The sequence below is a fragment of the Pseudorca crassidens genome, chromosome 2 (assembly GCF_039906515.1).
Source record: "Pseudorca crassidens isolate mPseCra1 chromosome 2, mPseCra1.hap1, whole genome shotgun sequence".
Classification (NCBI taxonomy): Eukaryota; Metazoa; Chordata; class Mammalia; order Artiodactyla; family Delphinidae; genus Pseudorca; species Pseudorca crassidens.
The window spans coordinates 35,442,858-35,464,757 of NC_090297.1; the positions used below are offsets into that span (position 1 = coordinate 35,442,858).

Sequence of the window (21,900 nt, forward strand, 5' to 3'; positions counted from 1 at the left end):
AGCCTCAGATGCTGTCGAGACCCCCTCCTCGGGTCGCAGGCTTGACCGTTGTCTTTGTGTCCCCACAGGTGCCTTGCAGATTGAGAGCAGCGAGGAGTCGGACCAAGGCAAGTACGAGTGTGTGGCGACCAACTCCGCAGGCACACGCTACTCGGCCCCCGCCAACCTGTATGTGCGAGGTAAGGACTCAGGCGGTGCCCAGCCCTGATTCTACGGAGCTGAGCTGCCCTCGCCGGGCTTGCTGCCCCGAGCCTTGGTGTGGACTTAGCGGGCTGCCGTGGGCCCAGTCTCTCCTCCTTTCCGCCTCTTTCTGCAGCAGCTGTAGCAGCAGCAGCTCCCACTGGGCAAGCTTCTAACATCTGCCCCGACTTTGCCTTCCTCCCGCAGGCCCTTTGGGAAACAGACACTCTTGGGAGCATTTGTATCTCTTGTAGGTCCTGCCTCATGGGACCAGAGCCCCGTGGGAGTCTAGAGCCTTCCGAGCAGACATGCGTGTGTGTGTGTGTGTGTGTGTGTGTGTGTGTGTGAGAGAGAGAGAGAGAGAGATAGAGAGAGAGAGAGAGAGCAGGCACACGTGTGTGTGTGTGAACGTGTACACACCTGCCTGGTCTTCCTTGAGTGTGTCCTGCCCACCCCAGCAGGGTGGGCTCCGGGCCAGGTGCGCCTGCCTTCTGACCAGGTTTGCCTGGGGCCTTCCTGGAGGAGGAGCCAGCTGTGCTTTGTCATCAGCCAGGACCCTGTGTAGGGGGTCAGGCCAAGGCAGCTTTGAGCCCCTACAGGTGAGCACCTAGTGTGTTTTAGGTGTTCCTTGCTGGGACTTCGTGGATCCCACACTTGCACAAGTCCGGGTACCCAGCAGAGAGGGTCTGGGGACTGTTTTGGCCTGTCCAGTCTGTTATGCTCACAGCCCCAGGGGAACCAAAGCTGGCCACCTACCCCTTCCTGAGAACCCTGGGTTTTGTGTGCATGGTGTCCAGGAGGGGCCCTAGGCGCCCCTCCTACCCCTGCCATCCCCCCGCCACTTAACCCTCCCGCACAGATGGGCATCATTAAAAGTGAAACCGTCTGCACTCCGGGGATTTGTAAAGGAAAGTGGATGCAGTTTCCTCGCAGCGATGATTTCATCATGCTAAGTGCATACTGCAGCTTCGCAAAGGGTGTCGTCTGCCTGTCCGCCCAGGGCCAAGCGTGGGGCAGGGCAATGGCAGTGGCCTGTCCCACTCTTCGGGGCCACATGGTCAGACAGGGCAGAGAGAATTAAGCCATCAACCCATGTGCTTATTGAGGGGCTGTGATGTGTCAGGGCACAAGATCCCGAGAGGCCACAGGGGCAAATTGTGCTTCAGAGACTGGTTGATGCCTCATCGGAATTAGGGGCATGGGACGGGAGGTCCCCACTGGTCCCCTTCTCAGCTGTTCTGCTCTTCGAGGCTCCCCTGAGCTGACCCAGGGCCTGTCTTAAGGAGCAGCATCAGGGCATGGAGGCCAGGAGCGTGCAAGCCACCCACATGGCCAAGCTGAGTGTTGTAGATTGCACAGCCTTCCCCCACCCTGCTTCAGGCAGAGCTTCTGACCAGCGCACAGGGGCCTGACGCGTCCCCTCTGAGAGGAGCAGCTGGATCAACCCTCCTCAAAGACCTGCCTCCTCGCACCCGGACCACTCCCCCTGCTGTGTGGGCCTGACCAAGCACTTCTTCCAAAAGACCATAACCTCGAGAATGTGGAGGTTCCGGGCCTCGGCAACAAAGTCCTTCACTGCGTGTGGCTGCACCAGGGAGAGGAGAGGCGCGGCAGAGCCGCTGTGTATGCCAAGCGAGCTTGGGTGCGGTCATAGGGGCACGTTTCCTGGGGCAGAGCTGCAGAGGCCGTCCTGAGGCAGGAGAAGGCCCAGACCCAAGGTGGATGGCCTGGGCATCGTCGTCTTGGCTGGGCAGAGTTCTCCAAAGTCACCATCACACCAGCCTTAGCCCTGAGGCAGGACAGTGGGTCTCTTTGGATGAGCTGAGCTCGGCTGCTGCTGTAGCTTTTAGGCACCGACCAGGAGGCTCTTACCTGCAGCCCCTCTTACCCTTCTCCGTGGGGACCCCACTGTCTACACGTGGTGAGCTCAGGCAGGACTCTGGCCCATCCCCCCTTCCACCAGGTCTTCCTGAACTGCCTTCCTGGGCCCATTTCCACAGGCCTTTTGGGCAGGGAATGTAGGGGTTCCTTTAGTTCTAGCCCCACTTGCTAGGGATTCTGAAATAGGGTGTCCCAACCCCACTTGCCTTGTCTCTCCCTCTCTCTGACACATGCACACACACACATTCCTGTGGGCCCTGGTGTCTAAGGGCCTGTTCTAAGTCTGTCCCTAGGACCTGCCTCATAACCAGGCCCCAGCTGAATCTGTGCCTGCCCTGCTTTGCAGAGAGCAGTTTGCCCTGTAGCCCCAGGACAGGCCTTACTCTGGACTTGTAGACACCTAGAAAGCCCTGCTCCTAGGACCCTGGCCTCTGGGGTCCACCCCCTCCTCATCACGACCCTGGTAAAGCCCCTGCTTTCTGCCCCCAGCAGTGCTGAGGGCCCATCAACCCCAGCTCCCCTGGCACAGCCTCTGCGGTGCTGGCCACGAATTCTGTACCCTGAACCCTGCTTGTGGGTGATCCATGCATGGAGAAGCCCCCAGTGCTGGCCTGCCCACCGGCCTGTGCCCCACTGCTTCCCAGCCAAGCAGCAGCCACTGGGAGGCCCCCACTGGGCTCCAGCCATCAGGAACCTCAGCATCCGGTTCAGTGTGGATTCCAGCTCCATTGCCATTTGGGGCCCAGTAACCCTTAGCTGGGTGGGGCTGTCCTGGGCATTGTGGGATGTTTACTGACCCACTAGGTGCCCGTAGCACCCCCTTGTCACAACTCAGTGTCTCCAGAGCTTGCCCAGTGTCGCTTGGGGGAATCCTCCTCCCCCCCCCCCCCCCCCCCCCGTTAAGAAACACTGCTCTGGATGGACAGCCTCGCGCTGGCTGTCGTCTCCATCCGTCTCTGACTGTCGTCTGCCGTGCCCACGGGGCCTGAGGCCATGTCTCCTCCTCGGATTTGTCTTCAGTGTCCACCTCAAGTCCCTCTGTCCCCCAGACTTGGGGTTCCCATTGTCTCTCTGAGAACTGCAGTTGCTGCATTTCATGGGACCGTGCATGTAATGCTCCTGGCCCAGGGCCGGGCACACAGTCCGGAGCTGCTCCCGCTGTGGGGATAGCAGTGTTGGGCCTTCATCACCCAGTTTTGTCTGACTTTGCTCACAGTTGCCCGCAGCTCCACCCACAGTCTAGCAGGCCCAGGCCTGCTGGGTGGACCAACCTCTCTCCGTCCGACTCCCTCCCCCAGTGACTCACTCTCTCCTTCCATCCGCAGCGTCGCTCTCCTCCAGCTCTTAGGACGCACAGCTGCCAGGCACCCGGGAGGAGCCACGCCTCCCACAGAGCCTGGCCTACCTGCCCCCACCCTTCCCCCTTCTCTGCAGGGACCTGGCCGCTGGGCCACAGCTGTCTCTAAGCAGGGCGATGGCTCCACGGCCTTTCTCCCTACAGGCTCCCAGACCAGCTGTTCACGCTCTGGTGCCACACAGCGTGGGGCTGCCTCAAGGTGGCGGGGTTCTAGTGGCCCATGCGCCTTGGTGGGTTTGTGGGCTGGGTGGGCCCTGACCCCAGAACCCAGCTCACTGGGTCTGTCCGAGCCTTGAGGTGCGCGTGAGGCATGGGGGCCTGCCTGTGCCCCACTCCCGCCCCTCCCTGTTCCACCCTTGGCACCCAGTGCCTGCCAGCGGGACGCAGCCCTGTCCGCCGTGTCCTCCATGAGTCCTGAGTCTTTTGTGAGCGGCGTGGTCCGCGCGCACCTGCGGGCACATGCGTGTGCGTGGGGCACGAGAGTCTTGTCTCGTTTCCGTGCTGTGTGGGCAGATGAAGGTTGGCCTGTTTTTACTCTCTGTGTTTCTCCTTGTCTTTTTTTATTTCCTCCTCATCCTCATCGCACTCTACCATCAACCCAAACTCTCATCTCTCAGATCAGCGAGAAGGTTGGTCCTTTTCACTTCTTATCCATCTACAGTTCGCCCATCGACGGGATGCTCCCGTCCGTAGGGAACGGCGGGCTCGGTCAGCTCCTCAGGCCCCAGTCAGGCCTGCCCGCCCATTGGGCTCTGCGCTCCACTGTTTGGGCGGCAGGTGGGCAGGACCAGTGGTGGGTGGGCAGGCCCCCCTGCCCCGCATGTTTCTGCTGCTTGGGTCCCTGACACCCCATGTGTCTGCATGTCCCCTTAGCTGGGCTCCCCTGCTGGGGAGGTCAGGTGGGCATGGTGCATGGCACGAGACTGGTCCCTGCCTTTGTGCCCAGGCCAGGCCAGCTCTCTGCTCCAGGTGGAGCTCAGGAGTGGTTGTGGGAGCAGTAAGAGCTGTAGGGCTTTACGCATACCTGTGGGGCCTTCCACAGTCCCCCTCACCTAAAATCCACGTTTGTCCAAGCTCAGTCGAAACCGCTGGGAAGATGAAGGGCAAAGGCTAATGGAGAATGAGCTCACCCCTCGAGATCCTGCAGCACAGGGCGAAAGTCCTACAGAGTCTGCGCCGTCCTTGAGCCCCTCTACCAGGCTGGATGGGCAAAAGCCCTGCTCTGCCTACTGAGTTTAGGGTCTGAGGCGCTGGGTGGGGGGCGCCATCGTGGCTCACTGAGGAAGTCCCCCAGGGACTTGTCTTTTCCGTCTCCGATCAGATCCAAATGAGGGTCTTCCCACCTGCCCCGGGCCCTTCTCTCTGCCCAAGCCCCCCAGACAGCTGGTACTTCCTCAGTCCCATGCTGGGTGCTGGGCATTCAGAGCAGGAGCTCACACCTGATTGAACGGTCAACTTCCATTTAGGGAGGCCCACGTGGGGACCTGCAAGAGGCCCTGGCCCAGCCGCAGTTTGGGGAGCGCTTCTTAGAGACTCCAGCAGCCCATTCCAGAGCAGTCTCACACCCCCAGGGCCAGGCCCCTACCTCCTCCAGTCCTGGGACCAGCAATAAGGGCAAGCGGTCCTGTGTCACATGGTCTGAGTGGTCAGAGGAGGTCCTCCTGTCTCCTGGGCTTTGGGCTAAGCCCCAGGGAGCAGACCCGGGCCACTTGGTCCCCTGTTGCATTCTCTCTGCGGCTTGAGTTTCCTCCGCGAGGGAGAGGGAGCCAGTCGGGAGGAGGGCTGTGGCCTCGGCTCAGATATCAGCCCCGAGCATCCATCCATATGCACTCCTGAGCTCTGGGGCATTTCAGTTACACCATTTCGCTGACCGGGCAGATCTGCCGGCTCGGTTCAGAGAACAGTCATCAGCAGAGAGAGCCCAGCCTGCAGCCGCCTACCCCTGCACCCCTTCCCCCACCCTCCTAGTCCCTTGTCCCTTCTTCTCTCCGTCTGTGGTCCCACCAAAAATAAGCATGTACACAAATCTTTAATGGCAAGGCATAAATGAGTTTCTAAATATTCCAGGGGGATTTGCCCGGCTGGTAATTTGTTTGGCGCTGATAATTCCGTCTTAACATTTTTCCAGCTTTACTTAAAACTGTGTGCCGGCATTTAATTACTGCTCTGCGGCAGCCACAAGGTTATTTATTAAAGAGTTATTTTATCTTGATACAGTGGATCCTGCCCCTTATCCCCTCCTGAACGCTGTGTTATTTTCATCAGAGAAATTTCCGTGAGTAAATGCAGATTGCGGGGCTGCCTGCCCCCGCGGTTAGGCTGTCACCCCACTGAATGCTGATGCCTCCAGGTGCCACTCCGCCCTGTCATAGCGGGTTGTCAGCTCCAATTATTAGACTTAAAAGTTACAGCTGGAATATCATCCAGCAATGGCAAGGCCCTGTTTGGGAAATTGTCTATAAAATGTCAGCTCTGAGGATGCACAGGGAATGGTAATAGACCGGCATTGTTGGAGCTCAAGATTAGACCCTAAGTGCATTTTTCCCCGGCTCTGGTTTTTCCTTCCCTGCTGTTGCTTCTGTCAATAGACTGAGTCCCTGGCGAGTCCTGCCCCTTTGGGAGGCCTTGTGTCTGTGACAGCGGGAGGAGTGGCGGTGGGACTGTTGCAGGGAGACGCCAGCCACCCCTGGCTCTTGGGATGGGGGTGGCCATCCAGGCAGGTCCCAGGTGCGGGCCCCCATGGTCACTCGGGGTCCCAGGAGGTAGTCTCTCGCCTCTGTTGCCCCCACCCTCCCTCTGTGGACCTACCCTGACCTCCCTCACGCTGTGGGGAGGATGAGTCTGAGCTGTGGGAAACCGCGTCCAGGCTCCTCGTGTGTGGCTGTGTATCCCTGTGAAAGCATGAAGGGTGGCACCCTGCCAGGGTGTGCCTTCCAGGAGTCCCTGGGCTTGAGGCCCTTGCGTGGTGCTAGGGATGGCCCCAAGGGTCACACCTGACCTCTCACTCACCTTAGCCCCTGGGCTTCTCCCTTCCACCTGCATCTAGCAGGGGGAAAATTAAAATAAAAACAGGGCTTCCCTGGTAGCGCAGTGGTTGAGAGTCTGCCTGCCGATGCAGGGGACACGGGTTCGTGCCCCGGTCCAGGAAGATCCCACATGCCGCCGAGTGGGTGGGCCCTTGAGCCATGGCCGCTGAGCCTGCGTGTCCGGAGCCTGTGCTCCATCCGCAACGGGAGAGGCCACAACAGTGAGAGGCCCGCGTACCACAATAAATAAATTAATAAATAAATAATAAATTAATAAAATAAAAACTCTTCTCGATGTTAGTTCCCAAAGGGCTCCGTTTCCTGGCAGTAGCACAGAAAACCCTGTTCTCCGGGACTATTTGAGTTAAAGCCCAGTCAGTTTCCTGCACTGCTTAGCTTGGGACCCAAGGTTTATTGGCCAAGGACCTACGTCCTTCTCCTGGGGCTCTTTGTTCTTATGTCCAGGGACCTGATCAGGTCCCAAGATTCTGCCACTGACCACAGTCAGGCTTGCAGCTGTGACCTGACACAGGCTCAAGGCCCATCCTCATGTCAGCTGGAAAGTGTCTTCTCCTGGCAGCCTCGGCTGACCCAGAAGCTTCTTCGTGGAGCCTCCTAGGTCTCTCTTTTCAGCCCTGTGAGCCGGGTCTCAAAGGGGCGCGAGCTTTTTCATCCCACAGACCTACTCTAGTACGTGTATAAACTCGGGCACGTCCCCGAAGTGTCTGTCTTCAGTCAGTTCCCCCGTCTGTAACTGGGAGGTGCTAGCATCCACAGTGTGGAAACCTGCAGCACATAGGAGGTACTCAACAGTGGTTTCCTTCCCCCAAACCCATTTGGATGCCTATGAACAAGGAGGAGGCGGGGCAGCCACTGGCTGAGAGGAGAGTCTTCACTTAGTCAGTTAGGACTGCTGTGCCTTTCTGCTCGAGCCAGGGCTGTGCCTTCACCGGCAGGCCTGTCTCTCCCCCGTGGCCTGCCCCCCAGGCTCAGTGTCAGAGCCCAGGGAGTGCCTGCACCATGTACGTGCCTCCCAGCCTCACCCTTGTGCCATTTGCGGGGAGTGCTCAAAGGAGGCTCTTTGTCGTGGCGTCTTCCTGCCAACCATGTACCCGGGATCCACCTGTTCCCTGCTGCACAGCACTGCGGCACAGGTAGAGACCTGTGACGCGCTGTTGTCGTTCAGTGTAGACTCCCAGCTTTAGGACAGCTGACAGAAGCCCACTACTATCAGCTTAATGGCAACAAGGAGACTTGTCTTACAAAACTAAAAGCGTAGAAGCAGATTTGGTGTCAGGCAGGCCTGGATCCAGATATTTGAACGGTTTGGTTGGCCGTTCGTCTAATAGTTTTCACAGCAGTCCGAAGGCTCTTTCTTGTTAGCCAGATCTGGGTCATGTACCCCAAGAACCGAGAGTGGGGGCTGAGATGGTTCTCCTAAGATGAGGATGCCGATTCTAGGGGGAGGCAGAACGCTAGACACCCGCGGGACACGCTGAGAGCCCAGGGAGCCTGGGGCACAGAGGGAAGTAGACCCAGCGCCTGGTGGTGGTCATGCCCGGCCCGCTGGGGCACTGGCAGTGCTTCGGTTCTGTCTGGAGGCCTTGGGGTCGAGGCAGGGGCTGAGGAAGCTGTAGTCCGGGCTGAGGAGTCCTTTAAAACGCCACGCGGGAGATTTTAACGTGGGGGTGATACGAGCAGATTTGGATTTGTGCCAGCTGTTTGTGGCGGGCCAGTTACGGGATCGGTGGCCCAGAGGATGCCAGCGAGGCAGGAGGAGCAGAGGAGAACCTGGTGCAGCAGTCCAGGGAAGGATGGTGGCTCGGACTTCGGAGGTGGCGGTCACCTGTGGACTTGCGGAGAAATTAGCGTTTGAAAGATATGTTAGGTGGTGCATTAGCAGGACCTGGTGATCTGCTGGACGTCTGGTCTGTGGGCTGCCACTTTGACCCCTGTGTAGCGAGGTCATAGGTCGGACCAGGTGGTGTCTGCAGTTACTTCGAGCTCTGATTCTGTGCTTTGGGGCCGTGCGAGCAGCAGTCTGGCACTTGTGGTAGAGGTGCTCTCGATGTAGCACCGTGGGTCCTCCGCATGCCTGGGCTCCCCAGCAAGGGCCCTCAGAGACCCACACTCGGAGTGGTCCCCTCTGGCCTCTTAGGCTCGCTGCCTGCCTTCTCCAGCCCCGTGTGTAGGGCTGCCCAGGAAGGACACACCCCAACCTCTGCCTACCAGCTGCATGCCCCGCCTGCATGCCAAGCATGCCTGCCCACGGCTAGGTCTTGCCTGCCTTCCCTCCCTCTGCATGTTCCGAAAGTCTGTGCCGAGCTCGCGACTTTGGCAGCGGGGTGGGGGGTCCAGGCTGCACCTTGAACTGAGAGGCTCAGAACAGCTTCCGACCCGGGGAGCCCAAGGCCGGAGGTCGTGGCCAGGCACAGCCACCCTCCCCCTTGAGATCCTCGTTCATTGGTGCTGAAGGCCGTCTGCTTGGCACCCTCATCATGTTACTGCCATCGTCATGCCCATCCTGCCCGCGGACCACGTCCCTGGCCCGCCCTGAACCCAAACCCCTGCCCAGTCCCTCCTGGAGGCCGCCCCTACTCCTGGGTTCTCAGGCTGTGCCTTCAGCACGGCTGAGGTCCTGGCAGGTGGTCATGCCACTGCCCTCATCTCTTCCTCTGGGACCGTGGTCTGGAGGTGGAGGCAGTGGCTCAAGAGAGGGTGGCCGTGTCCCTTCCAGGCTGACCCTCTGCCCTGCCCCAGTCATGCTCTGAGGACCCTCCACCCTGGGATGCCTGGATCTCTTTCACTAGTGCCCCAGCTAGCCCCTCTGGAGACCCCTGGGGGGTCAGGAGCAGGTAGGGGCGGGCACTGGAAGGCGACCTGGGATGTGGCCCTGACAAGGCCTTGCAGGGAGTCCCTGTGTGACCCTGGGCCTCAGTTTCCTAGGCTGTATAATGGGAGCTTGGTTGTGGAATCTCTCGTGTTCCAGACAGTCCCTGAGAGCGGGGTGGGAGGTGGTCAGCCGGGACCCAGGGACTCTGCCCCTCCTGTCTCTGAGGTGGGCTTGGCTCTGATGAGAGGGGCTTCCTGGATGAGGGGCCCCTGGCCTTGCATCCCCCCACGTGTCCTGCCCGGGCTGTGAGTGCCTCTCTCCCTCCTCCCGCAGTGCGCCGCGTGGCTCCTCGTTTCTCCATCCCTCCCAGCAGCCAGGAGGTGATGCCGGGCGGCAGCGTGAACCTGACATGCGTCGCCGTGGGTGCACCCATGCCCTATGTGAAGTGGATGATGGGGGCCGAGGAGCTCACCAAGGAGGACGAGATGCCAGTCGGCCGCAACGTGCTGGAGCTCAGCAACGTGGTACGCTCCGCCAACTACACCTGCGTGGCCATCTCCTCGCTGGGCATGATTGAGGCCACGGCCCAGGTCACCGTGAAAGGTGAGTGCCGCTGGCGTGCCTGCCGTGGCCCGTGGCCTTCCCTGTAGCAGGGGACGTGGCAGGCGAGTGTGGCTGCCGAGGCACAGGCAGGGCTGAGGGTCGTTGCTCTCCTGGTGCCCGGCCTCGGGGTCCTCCTGGCCCTTAGTTGGTGGAGGGAGGGGCTCCTGTCAGAAATGTCTGAATCCTTATAGCTAACAGGTGTTGGGTCCCTGGGGGCAGGCGCTGTGCTGGTTAGTAAGCAAAGGTTATTTTGTTCAGGTGGTGTCACGCTTGGAGGTAGGTGCTCTCATTGTCCCGATTTTATTTTTTAAGTTAGGAAACTGAGGTGCAGGGTCACACGGAGGTAAATGATGGAGCAGGGACTTGAACCCTGGGCGTCTGATTCCACCGCACACCACTCTAACCACTACATAGCACCAGGCCCTCGGCTTTACCAGCCTCCTGGCAAGAAGGATGAGAAACAGTAGAAGGAGGGTGGGTTCTCCCCGCCCGGAGCCCTGGGACAGGTGCATGTAGTGCAGACTCCTTGGGGTGTCCTGCTTCCACTCTCCCTTCCAACACACCCCCATTCTGCAGCTGGAATCATCTTTTTCAAAAGGTAAAAAAAGCAGGATCATGTTACCCCCTTTAAAGAAAGGGAGAAACACCTTCCAGTGGCTTCCGGCTGCTTTTAGGATAAAGACCAGGATCCTCACTGCCATGAACCGAGCAGGCTGACAGTCCTGTTTCGCCGTGCCCACACCCCTCCCTTGCCGTCGCTGGCTCCATCTCGCTCTCCAGGTCTCAGTTCTTTGAAGCTTTCCCTGATCACCCCATCCAGGAGCACCCCTGGATTTCTCTCCATCTCAGCACCCTGCTTTCTGCTGTCTTTACCCATACCAGAACCATGATTATCAACTCGCTGATCGTCTCTCTCTTACGCTGGAGTGTAAACCCCACGAGAGCAGGGACGTGACCGTGTGACAGTGTGTCCTCTGCCCTAGCACAGTGCCTGGCACAGAGTCGGCGCTCAGTATTATTTGTTGAGTGATTGGCTGTGGACCTGGGACCTCACCTTCAGTGTGAGCCAAGCCATGCGGTCTGTGGGGCCAGTAGCCCGTCACTCTTTCTCAAATCCAGGGCCATTCCCTAAGGAAGTCCCTCTCCCAGCCCCTGTTACACATTCTTGCCAGTGGAGGAGCCCAGACATGCTGCAGAGGCAGAGATCTCTGCTCCCCAGCCTGTGCGCCTCCCATCTGCATGGGGCGCGGGCAGGCCCCCTCTGGGTCTGTTTGTTAGATGAGTTACCAGGGCTGATGTGAGGATCCAGGGAGTCCTAGAAGTGACTTGGGTAGACAGTGAATGACCCAAGGCCACCAGCCCCCGCTAAGTGAACTCAGAGGTCACTAAGGGCCTTCCAGGCCATTCTTCAGGGTGGGCTGTGGGGCTCAACCACACTCCGGTTGGATGAATCCCAAGGGCAGGGTTGGCTCCTAGAGTCATGACCTCGGGAAGCCCTGAGCTTTCCACTTTGTCCCCAGCTCTGCCGAAGCCTCCGATTGACCTTGTGGTGACAGAGACAACTGCCACCAGTGTCACCCTGACCTGGGACTCTGGGAACTCAGAGCCCGTGTCCTACTACGGCATCCAGTACCGTCCAGCGGGTGCAGAGGGCCCCTTCCAGGAGGTGGACGGCGTGGCCACCACCCGCTACAGCATCGGCGGCCTCAGCCCCTTCTCGGAGTACGCCTTCCGCGTGCTGGCGGTGAACAGCATCGGGCGCGGGCCCCCCAGCGAGGCCGTGCGGGCGCGCACGGGGGAGCAGGCGCCCTCTAGCCCCCCGCGCCGCGTGCAGGCGCGAATGCTGAGCGCCAGCACCATGCTGGTGCAGTGGGAGCCACCTGAGGAGCCCAACGGCCTGGTGCGGGGCTACCGCGTCTACTACACCCCCGACTCCCGCCGCCCCCTGAGCGCCTGGCACAAACACAACACGGACGCCGGGCTCCTCACCACCGTGGGCAGCCTGCTGCCCGGCATCACCTACAGCCTGCGCGTGCTGGCCTTCACCGCCGTGGGTGACGGCCCCCCCAGCCCCACCATCCAGGTCAAGACACAGCAGGGAGGTAGGCACTGGCCGGCCAGGCAGACCTGGGGTGAGCGGGGCTGGGCGGCGCCTCCTCCCTCAGCCGTGAGCTTGGGGCCCGTGTCCGCCCACACGGCCACTGGGGAAGGCGGGGCGGGCGTGGGGGTGAGACCCTGACTTCCCCTACCTCCTTCCCCTGGGTGCCCCTGCCCTCGGGGTGACTGGCGAGGCTGACGGCACCGGGCACGGGGTGTTGCAGTGCCCGCCCAGCCCGCGGACTTCCAGGCCGACGCGGACTCCGACACCAGGATCCAGCTCTCGTGGCTGCTGCCTCCGCAGGAGCGGATCATCAAGTACGAGCTGGTGTACTGGGCGGCGGAGGACGCGGGCCAGCAGGTGAGCGCTCAGCGGGGCTGGAGGCGGCAGGGCTCCGCCTGGCCCTTGGCGATCTGTGGTGGGCTCTCCCAGGCAGGCTCGTCTCGATTTCTGTGGTTGTGTGGGCACAGCCCCTTGCGGCTCTGGGGCCCACGTGGCCCGTGTGGTTCTGTAGTCTTTGTCACCCCTGTGCCAGGGACAAAGGCCCTAGGTCTGTCCTGGGTCTCGTAGGCTCTGTGGCTCACGTAGAGCCCTAAGCTTCCCTGGGGCCACGTGTCCCTGGTGTTCCCATGGCCACGTGGTCGGTGAGGTGCCCTTGCGCGGTCCAGGTGGCCACGTGGCAGGGAGCCAGCCCTGCAGCCACAGTGGGTCCCCAGGGATCAGCTTCAGCCCCTGTTGGGGGTGACCTCTGAGTGACCTTTCAGTTCAGGGCAGTCGGTGAGTGCTCCTTGCTCTTCCAGCACAAGGTGACCTTCGACCCCACATCCTCCTACACCGTAGAGGACCTGAAGCCCGACACCCTGTACCGCTTCCAGCTGGCTGCCCGCTCCGAGATGGGGGTGGGCGTCTTCACGCCCACCATTGAGGCTCGCACAGCACAATCCAGTGAGTGTCCCCCGGGGCCACTGTCTGCCACGGCTGGGCGGGACACGGACACACACACACCCCTCCCCTTCGACCAGGGGGGTGGTCAGATCTGCTGGGCCCTGGGCTCAGTCTGGACCCCAAGTGAGGGGCAGGTAAGTGCCCTCTAGTCTGCATCCAGGCGGCTGCTGCCCTTGCTGCTCCCTGCCCGACTCCTGCCCTCCCTCAGCCCCACCCCCGCCCAGGTAAGTTCTATGTCTCTGATTCGTCTCCTCCTCCCACCTGGTCTGTGCTGGTCACACTAGCCCCCTGGGCCACCCTCAGTGGAGGGACCGCTGTGCTCACTGTGTCCCAGACCAGCTTTGGTGGGCGTCTTCCCTCCCCATGTCCCCACATCTCATCTCCCTGTTACCCGTATTCCTACCTCTTGCCCCGCCTCCATGAGAATCTGTGTGAGCCGCGCAATCGCACTGAGCCAGCTGCACACGGGACAGATGAGGCCGTGTGACCCGCGCTGGGACTGTGTGGCCGCCCGTGTGCTGGACCGTCCGTGAGGCCATGTGTGAGCCCACTTTGTGGCGTGGCGTGTTACCGTGTTCCTGCGTGAGTGAGACTCTGGTGCCGTGAGTGTGTGCCCGTTCGAGCAGCTTAGCTGCAGCACCTGAACGTGTATGTCACTGTGATCGGGTCTGTGTGGCTGTTCTGAGGACTGGAATCCAGCGAGTGTGTCTTGGGGTGTCTGGGATCTCTGCAGCTGTCCCATGACAGACCGTGAGCCCACAGGCTGTCTGGTCACGCGGCCACAGTGGGCCACTGTCTGTGAGGCTGTATGTGATAACGGGGCCATGTGTGTGTGTGGTTGGCATCATGGCATTGAGACAGTGAGCACATGTGATGACATGTGATGGTCTTCTGAGGCTGTCCATGTCACATGGGACTGTGTGAATGTGTGACCCGACGTTCATAGATTCATTCCAGAAGCACCTGCCATCCTCCTTTTAGGGGCCCATGCACGCTGCAGGGCCAGCAGCACAACCCTGACATAGCCTCTGCCCGAGGGGGTCCTAGTCTAGTGGGGAAGACAGATATTAAACCCACAGTTATCCAAATGCGCTTTTAATTATATTTGCGTAAAGTGCTGCAGAGGAGACAGCAGAGAGATGATGTGACAGGAACCTCATCTGATTTAAGGGTTGAGGAGGGCTTCCTTGGGTGACACAGAAGCCCCATGCAGGGGGTCAGCAGGTGCAAAAGACCAAGAAGCAGGAAGGCACTTGGCTGTAGTCAGGGACGAGCAACTGGCCAGTGTGGCTGGAGCAGCCGCCAGACCACAGCATTCAGGGCCTCGGGGACAGAGGACAGGCAGGAGGGCTGTCTGCCTACCGCGTGCAAACGCGCGGGCCAGCCCAACAGGACACCGGAGACCAGTGAAGAGGTTGTGCATCAGTCTAGGCAGGAGACGACGGCTCGGGTGAGGTGATGGGGTGGATCTGAAAGCTCTCTGGGATGCCGCTGGCCAGACTTGGGGAGGGGTTAGGTGTGGGGGACTGAGAGAGAGGGACACGTGGGGTGAAGCCTTGTACGTGGCGTGGAGACTTGGGAGGAGAGCGGTGCCGCTCCCTAGGACGGGAAACGGGACAGAAGCAGGTGCGAGGGGCGCACGTGGTTCCAAGGCCCCCAAGCTCAGGATGCTGTGTACCATCCAGGTGCTGGTGCTTGGCAGGCTGCTGGAGTCCTGGCCCGGGGCTGGAGGTGGACTGTGGGAAGGAGGACCAGAGATGGGAGGAAATCCAGGAGAGGGGAGTCTTGGAGGTTGGAAGAAGAGGGTTTCAAGAAGGAAACCAGATGCTGCTGCTGAGTGATCAGGGCCAGAGGGACGCAGGCGTGTCCTCTAGGTCTAGTAATGTGGAGGGGTGGACCTGGCGTGAGGGGCCGAAGCTGACTGGAGTTCCACGAGGCGTGTATGAGAGGTGAGGAAGGAGAGACAGAGAGCTTAGCTGCGGGGAGGGAACACTGTAGCTGGCGCAGTCGGTGGGGAGCTCTGGGGCTGAGGATGGGGCGTGTCTTTTAAGATGGGGAAATCGTGAGCGTATTTAAATGCTGTTGGGAATGTGTCAACGAGGAGAAGTAAAAAAGATATGGAAAAGAGAAAGACAGTTGGAGGCTCAGGGGGTGGGGAAGAGGGCAGAGCACGGGCGATGGGAGAGATTGGCCTTGGATGGGAGGGCACCCCTCTCCCTTCCCAGGGGAGGGAAGGGGAGACTCGGAGCCGAGGCAGGCTGGTGGGTTTGGTAGCAAGAGACGGAGGAGTTGGGGAGGCTAAGGTTTTCTCTGCAAAGTAGGAGATGGGGTCACTTGCTGAGAGGAAGGGAGGCGACAGGAGCTGGAGGTTTGAGGAGCGTGGAGGAGGTGGAAGGTACTTCGTATTAAGTGGCAAAGGGGGCCGGACAGAGAGCAGAGAACGGCCGGCAGCATGGACGGCCCGGGGGAGGCCATGGGGTGCTCACAGAGTGCCAACCTGCCTTGGTGGCTTTTTCTACCCATCCCCATGCCACCTTGGAGGAGACGGGGGGTGGGTTCATTCAGAGCTTGGGACGGGCTGGGCAGGAGCTCAGAGAGGGGAATTTGGGGTGTTGGTAGGAGTGGTGAGGTTCTAAGCTGAGTATCGAGGGCAGTAAGGAGGTAGGTCAATGGATGAGGTCCCCGGGGGTGAAGAGCAGGTGCAGTGCTGGGGGCCCTGAGCAGCTGAGCTGGGCCAAGAGGTGAGGGCCTGCGAGGGGGTATTGGAGGCCACAGTATTAGAGAGAGTGGCAGCATCTGGGGCAGGACCACCGCAGCGCAGGGGAGGAGAAAGCTCTGAAGATGAGGGGCTTGGGAGCCAGTGGATCGAGGGGCAGCTGGAGTCACCTGAGCAGGAGGTGGTGGCAGAACTCCAGATGAGAAAGCCCAGGTGACGGCAGCAGAGTCCTCAGTGGGAATAGGAGCCGGAAACATCACTGGGAACGAGGAGGGCACAGACCCACCTCCTGACACGCAAGGAGCCTGATGAGTGAGAGCCCCTCCGATGGGCACTTTCCCTCCAAACTGCCTGGGGGCCTCCAGTCTCTGCGGTTTCCGGTGGCTCAGCCGCAGACACCCTGTCGAGGCAGCCTCGCACCAGAAGAGCCATCAGGTCACTTGTCCTGGGAAGAGCGAGAGCTGTGAGCACAGCAGCTGGGGAAGGTCTCCGTGTGTGGTTGTGGGTGTGACCAGGAGTGAGGGTGGCGTGGCCCCGTGCTTGTGTGTCTGATGCCCTGTGCGTTGTGTGTGAGACAGTGTATGTGTGTGAGGTGCTGTGTTAGAGCTGTGTGTGTGTGTGTGTGTGTGTGTGTGTGTGTGAGAGAGAGAGAGAGAAGAGCCTATGGTCCAGAGGGAGCCGGGCTGTCTGGCGGCAGTGGCGGTAGCCTGCCTGGAGGGGCCCTGGGATAGCCATGACGCACCCGGGGAGTAGCCTGCCTGGGTGAGTTTCCCGTCCTCTGTGACTGGTCGCCATGTCTCTGACCCCCACCCTCCATCTGCCTGCTTCCCCCCATTTGTCTTCCCCAGCCCCCTCCGCCCCTCCCCAGAAGGTGACGTGCGTGAGCGTGGGCTCCACCACGGTCCGGGTAAGTTGGGTCCCACCGCCAGCCGACAGCCGCAACGGCGTTATCACCCAGTACTCGGTGGCCTACGAGGCGGTGGACGGCGAGGACCGCGAGCGGCACGTGGTGGACGGCATCGGCCGCGAGCACTCCAGCTGGGACCTGGTGGGCCTGGAGAAGTGGACGGAGTACCGGGTGTGGGTGCGGGCGCACACTGACGTGGGCCCCGGCCCCGAGAGCAGCCCGGTGCTGGTGCGCACCGACGAGGACGGTAGGCAGCGCCGAGGGCAGGCGGGGGCGGGGCCCGCCATGCCGCTGGATCCCCGCGCCGGGCTCCCAGGGCCTTGGCCTCCCGCAAGCCCAGAGGGACTTGCTGTCTTCCCAGTGCAGGCTTAATGGCCCCAAGTGGGGAGATGTAGCTTGTGGGACAGCCTGTGCCCAAATCCCAGCTGCGGGGCTTCCTCAAGGCAGCTGGAGCCTTAAAAGGCTAAGGCCGAAGAGGCAGCTGCTGCAAGATTTGAAAGGAGGAGGACTGGGGAGGCTAGTAGAATCACTCAGGAGAGTCACCGAGGCTCTGCCTCTCTAGACGTTGGCGTGATGTGGGGCCCAGGAGATAGGCCAGGTTGTGCTGACTTGGGGTGGTCGAAGGCCTGGTGCCCCGCCTCCACCTGTTCCCCACCTCTGCCCTCCCCACCAAGTGAGGCAGCCCTGGGCCAGAGGGGTCGCAGGGTCCCGGGCTCTTCCCCATGCCAGGCAGAGGGAGCCCTCCACCTTCCTCTCCGGGGCAGACAGTCTAAGGAAACCGCACCAGGGCCTTTCCTGGGGCAGTGGGGTGTGAAGGCAAGGCCCTGGAGCATGCTGTGCCCGGATGCATACCACGCACCTAACTTCCTTCTCCACCTGGTCCCCAGTGCCCAGCGGGCCGCCACGGAAGGTGGAGGTGGAGCCGCTGAACTCCACTGCCGTGCGCGTCTCCTGGAAGCTGCCCGTCCCCAGCAAGCAGCACGGTCAGATCCGCGGCTACCAGGTCACCTACGTGCGGCTAGAGAATGGCGAGCCCCGCGGCCCACCCATCATCCAGGACGTCATGCTGGCCGAGGCCCAGGTGTGACACTGGGAGGTGGGCGGGTGGGCGAGACCAGCATATTCCACTCGCTCTTCGGAACCCAGGTTTGCTCCCCTCCCCTTCCTGCTCTCAGAGGGACTGTGGCACCAAGACATCCTTTCGTATCGGGCTAGGGAAGCGCTGAGACCAGGAGGTTAGGGCCAGGTGCCCGGAGCACTCCCTCCTCTCGTCTTAGGTCTGCCTGAGCTGTGCCAGTCCAGACTCGGCCAGCACCATCTGCCCTGGTGCCAGTCCCAGCCTGGCAGCCACCGCTGTGGCGCAGCCACCAGCACTAGCAGTGAGAGCACTGTCTGCACAGACCCAGGCCTCGGCCCCTCGAGCCCGCCTTTGTGGTTTTCGGAGGGTGCCTTCGCTGTCGGGCTGGGCTGTCGAGATGTACTTTCCTCCTCGGCAGCCCTCCTCCCCCACCCGGGTGGTCATCTCCCCCGACTTGGCCCGTGGCATTGCAGAGTTCTGTGAATGGCCGGGCTGGGGTGTTGCTCTGTGCCCGGTACGCAGGGGGATGGCACAGCGCCTGATGTTTGCTCTCGAGGGCTGGGCCTGCGCCCAGTGGCACACCTCACTCTGTGCCCTTTGTCCTCAGAGGAGGAGGATTTTGCCCGTGAGCTTGGGGTGAAGTCCCTGGGCTATTCTCAGCACTGGTTGGCTACCCAGATGGAAAACCTGGGGTACTGGGAGGCTAGGCGAGGGGGCCTGAATTTCCCAGTAAGGGGTGGCTGAGCTCAGATAAGAAGCCTGGTCTCAGGATTCCTGGGAAAGGGCTGTAATTGCTACCACGAGTTACCACCCAAAATATTCTGCTGAAGATTCACAATGCCTGGTGTGTCTGTGCTCAGGGGCTTTCCATCCAGAATCGGGCCGTGGCGGGGTAGAGCCCGATTCCCCCGCCTGTCCCAGATAGGTGCAAGCACGTATCCTGTGTTCTACGTGCTGCGCTTAGAGGTGAACTTACCCACAGGCAGACGAGGGCCTTTGTCTCTCCGGCTGGACCCAGCCCAATGCCCAGAGGGCGCCCTCTTCCTCCTCTGGCCTGCCTGGTGCTGAGGGAACGGGGTGGAGGAAGTGGGCTTTTGGACCCTCCTGCATTCCTGGGGCAGGCTGAGGGCTCTTCCTGGAGTCTCAGCGGACACACCCACCCAGAAACATCCTGGGAATGAGCTCCCTCTGGCCCCTCCTGCCCCAGGGGGCCAGCAGCACAGCTGCAGCCAGTGGGGTTCCAAAGAAGCCACTTCACTTCGGGTGCCCCCTTCTGGTCCTAAGTGGTTTGGCGGGAGCTGGGCCATAGGATGAGGGACACTGTCCTCTTGGCCACAGACAACCTGTGACAGGAGGTAAACACGAGCCCGGGCTCTAGGGAAGCCGAATGAAGGCGGAGGGCCTGCCCTTGCAGCTCCGCCGGGAGTGGATTGTTCTGCTCCAAGCTAGGAGAAGAGCAGATGGGGCCCGGTCCCCAGCCTGGCCACAGGGCCCAGCTGTCCCCCGAGCACCTGGTCAAGGACACCACGGCCTGTCCTTCCCCACAGCACCATCTGCTCAGTCCAGGCCCTGTCAGTTCTGAAAGAACCGTGGGGGGCGTGCCTCCACCGCTGTGTGGCCAGACCTGTCTCCTGTCATGTGTGTCTCCATCTCAAGCTTGTCTGTTTCTCCAGGTCTCTGACTCCACCTCCCGTCTCCTTTTTTATTTTAATACAACTTTATTGGAGTTTAGTTGCTTCACAACGCTGTGTTAGTTTCTGTTGTACAACAAAGTGAATCAGCCATGTGCGTACAGATATCCCCATATCCCCTCCCTCTTGACCCTCCCTCCCACCCTCCCTATGCCACCCCTCTAGGTGGACGCAAAGCACCGAGCTGATCTCCCTGTGCTATGCGGCTGCTTCCCACCAGCTATCTGTTTTACATTTGGTAGTGTATATATGTTGATGCTACTCTCACTTCGCCCCAGGTCCCCCTTCCCCCCAACCCCGTGTCCTCAAGTCCATTATTTATGTCTGCGTCTTTATTCCTGCCCTGCCACTAGGTTCATCAGTACCTTTCTTTTTTCTGTTTTAGATTCCATATATATGCATTAGCACACGGTATTTGTCTTTCTCTTTCTGACTTACTTCACTCTGTATGACAGACTCTGGGTCCATCCACCTCACTACAGATAACTCAGTTTCGTTTCTTTATATGGCTGAGTAATACTCCATTGTGTGTCTGTGCCACATCTTCTTTATCCATTCACTTTGTCCCTTTCCCATGGTCTGCTTTCCTTCCTCTCTCTGTTTCTGTCTCTCCCTCTCCCTGAGTGTTTTTGTCTGTCTCGTTCTCTTCTCTTTCCTGTCCTCTAATCCCTTCCATCCTCTCTCCCTCTGTTTTGCTTCAGCCTCTGTCTTTCCATTCTTCTCTCTCACTCTCCTCCTCGTGAGCACCTCCGTTCCCAGGCCTGGCTTGGACATGGCAGGATACCCCAGGCAAGGAACCTAGAGCAGCGCCGGGCCCAGCCACACCCTAGAAAGTGGCCGTGGCCAGGAGGGACAGCTGATGGCCTCCTCCCGTACTTGTCCCACACTGCTCGCAAGGACTTTACAAGAGAGCTTCCCAGAACAGAGGCACTGGGGCCATTGGACAGAGACCAGACCAGCACTGCGAGGGTCGCTGGGCCGGAGGACCCCATGGCACGTCTATCCTGGGGATGGCATGGACCATCTCCCTGTGCTGTGCTGGACAGCTGCCAGCCGCCAGCCTTCCAGTGCCACAGAACCTCCCTCCCTCTACCTGTCCAGCTAGTAAACCTACATGCACCATGGCCTGAAGAAGGATGTACCAAGAACAAGCAGCAGTGCCAGCCCAGAAATATGCCTTCCTACCTTGATTTTCAGGCATCCCAGGGGTCTGAGGGCTTCCCCTTTGCCTGTGGGGCAGGGTCCAGGCTCTGAGCTTGGCACTCACGGCCCTTATCATCTTGCTGGCCATCCTGCCTGGGCCCCTTCCAGCCACAGTATAGCTCCTGCTGTTCCTAGGGCAACCCTCCTTGCCTAGGGCCACTGGCTAATCTGTCTTCCCAACTGGGATACTTTTGAGAGTGAGAGGAGACATTGTGAATAATCATACCAGGTTGGCAAGCCTAGGCCAGGACTGGCCCCGGCAAGACAGACGTACTGCCCTCGGCGTCTTCTCTCCCCTCTGCCTGAGCTGTGCAGCCCACCCCTCAAGTCTGGCAGCCTTTCCCTCGAAGTACCTCCAGGTGGCGCCCTACGACCCCTCAGTGTCAGGGAGCCCTCTCGCTCTGGCCCTCCGCTCTCCAGGTCTCACCTCCTCAGCCCTGGTGCCCACAGTTGGGCCCACACACATTTGGGCTCGTGAGGCAGGGGCTGGGATCCTTGGATGGGGAGTGGTCCTGGGTTGCCACCCCCCAGGGCACTCCAGAGGCCCGTGCCCACCATCTGCCCTCCCTGGCCAGACCCCATCAGAGCCAGAGTCCTTCACATCCTGTCTCCCTTTCTCTCCCTCTCCCGCGGTCAGTGGCGGCCAGAGGAGTCCGAGGACTATGTAAGTAAGAGGTGTGCGAGCGCGGGCAAGACCTGGGTCAGGCTGGGCTCGTGGGACACTCCCCCTCCCCCGCCTTTCCTCCCAGCCTGAGCCGCCAAGATCCGCAGGGCACCAGCCACGTCCAGAGAAAACGGGCGCTTAGGCAGGAGCCCCGAGCTGAGCAGTGATTGGCATTTCCTCTAATCCTTACTTCTCACCTGTCGAGCGGCAATTTCAGGCCTGTGTTCAAGATCGACCAGGGCCTGGCCCCTGCTCTAGCCAGATGGAGATGGAGTTAAATCCGATCCTAATCGTTAGGCCTTATTGATCCCCGGAGTGAAAAATCACCTGCTCCAGGCGCAGGCTGGGAAGGGAGTCTGGGGGCTGGGTTCCAGCATCGGTGTCTTCCGGAGCCCCAGCCCTGGGCGACCCTCCAGCCAGGGCAGGAGGGGACCTGCGAGAGGTTGGTGGCAGCTGCAGCGGCCCCACCCGAGGCTCAGAGCTGGAGGGACACCAGGGTTGGTGGTGACAGCTCTGTTCCCACTGCGCGGTGCTCCCCTCCCTTTTCCCCACTTTTCCCTCTGTGTGGTGTGGCTTGGCCTCCCGTGGTGTTTCTCGGCATGTCCAGAAATGATGCCTTGGCTGGAGATGGGCGTGTGGGCAAGGCCTGCCAAGGCAGGGGGACGCTGCCCTGGCTGACTTCTCAGGCATCGCTGGGGACAGTGTGCTCCCCAGGGTG

At 60.6% G+C, this 21,900-nt stretch overlaps 1 protein-coding gene across 15 annotated transcripts in view; it reads left to right on the forward strand.

The window, feature by feature from the left end:
• PTPRF (protein tyrosine phosphatase receptor type F) overlaps positions 1-21,900 on the forward strand; it is an 86,205-nt gene that overhangs the window by 44,746 nt on the left and 19,559 nt on the right. For 6 of the 15 annotated variants that reach the window (XM_067725812.1, XM_067725816.1, XM_067725822.1 and 3 more), the window contains 8 exons: positions 69-179; positions 9,611-9,880; positions 11,401-11,982; positions 12,202-12,338; positions 12,779-12,923; positions 16,488-16,793; positions 17,434-17,627; positions 21,156-21,182. In XM_067725812.1, coding sequence (XP_067581913.1) covers positions 69-179; positions 9,611-9,880; positions 11,401-11,982; positions 12,202-12,338; positions 12,779-12,923; positions 16,488-16,793; positions 17,434-17,627; positions 21,156-21,182 — 1,772 coding nt within the window. The remainder of the gene's footprint in view (positions 1-68; positions 180-9,610; positions 9,881-11,400; positions 11,983-12,201; positions 12,339-12,778; positions 12,924-16,487; positions 16,794-17,433; positions 17,628-21,155; positions 21,183-21,900) is intronic. The other 9 variants (XM_067725815.1, XM_067725823.1, XM_067725818.1 and 6 more) reach the window with 3 other exon arrangements.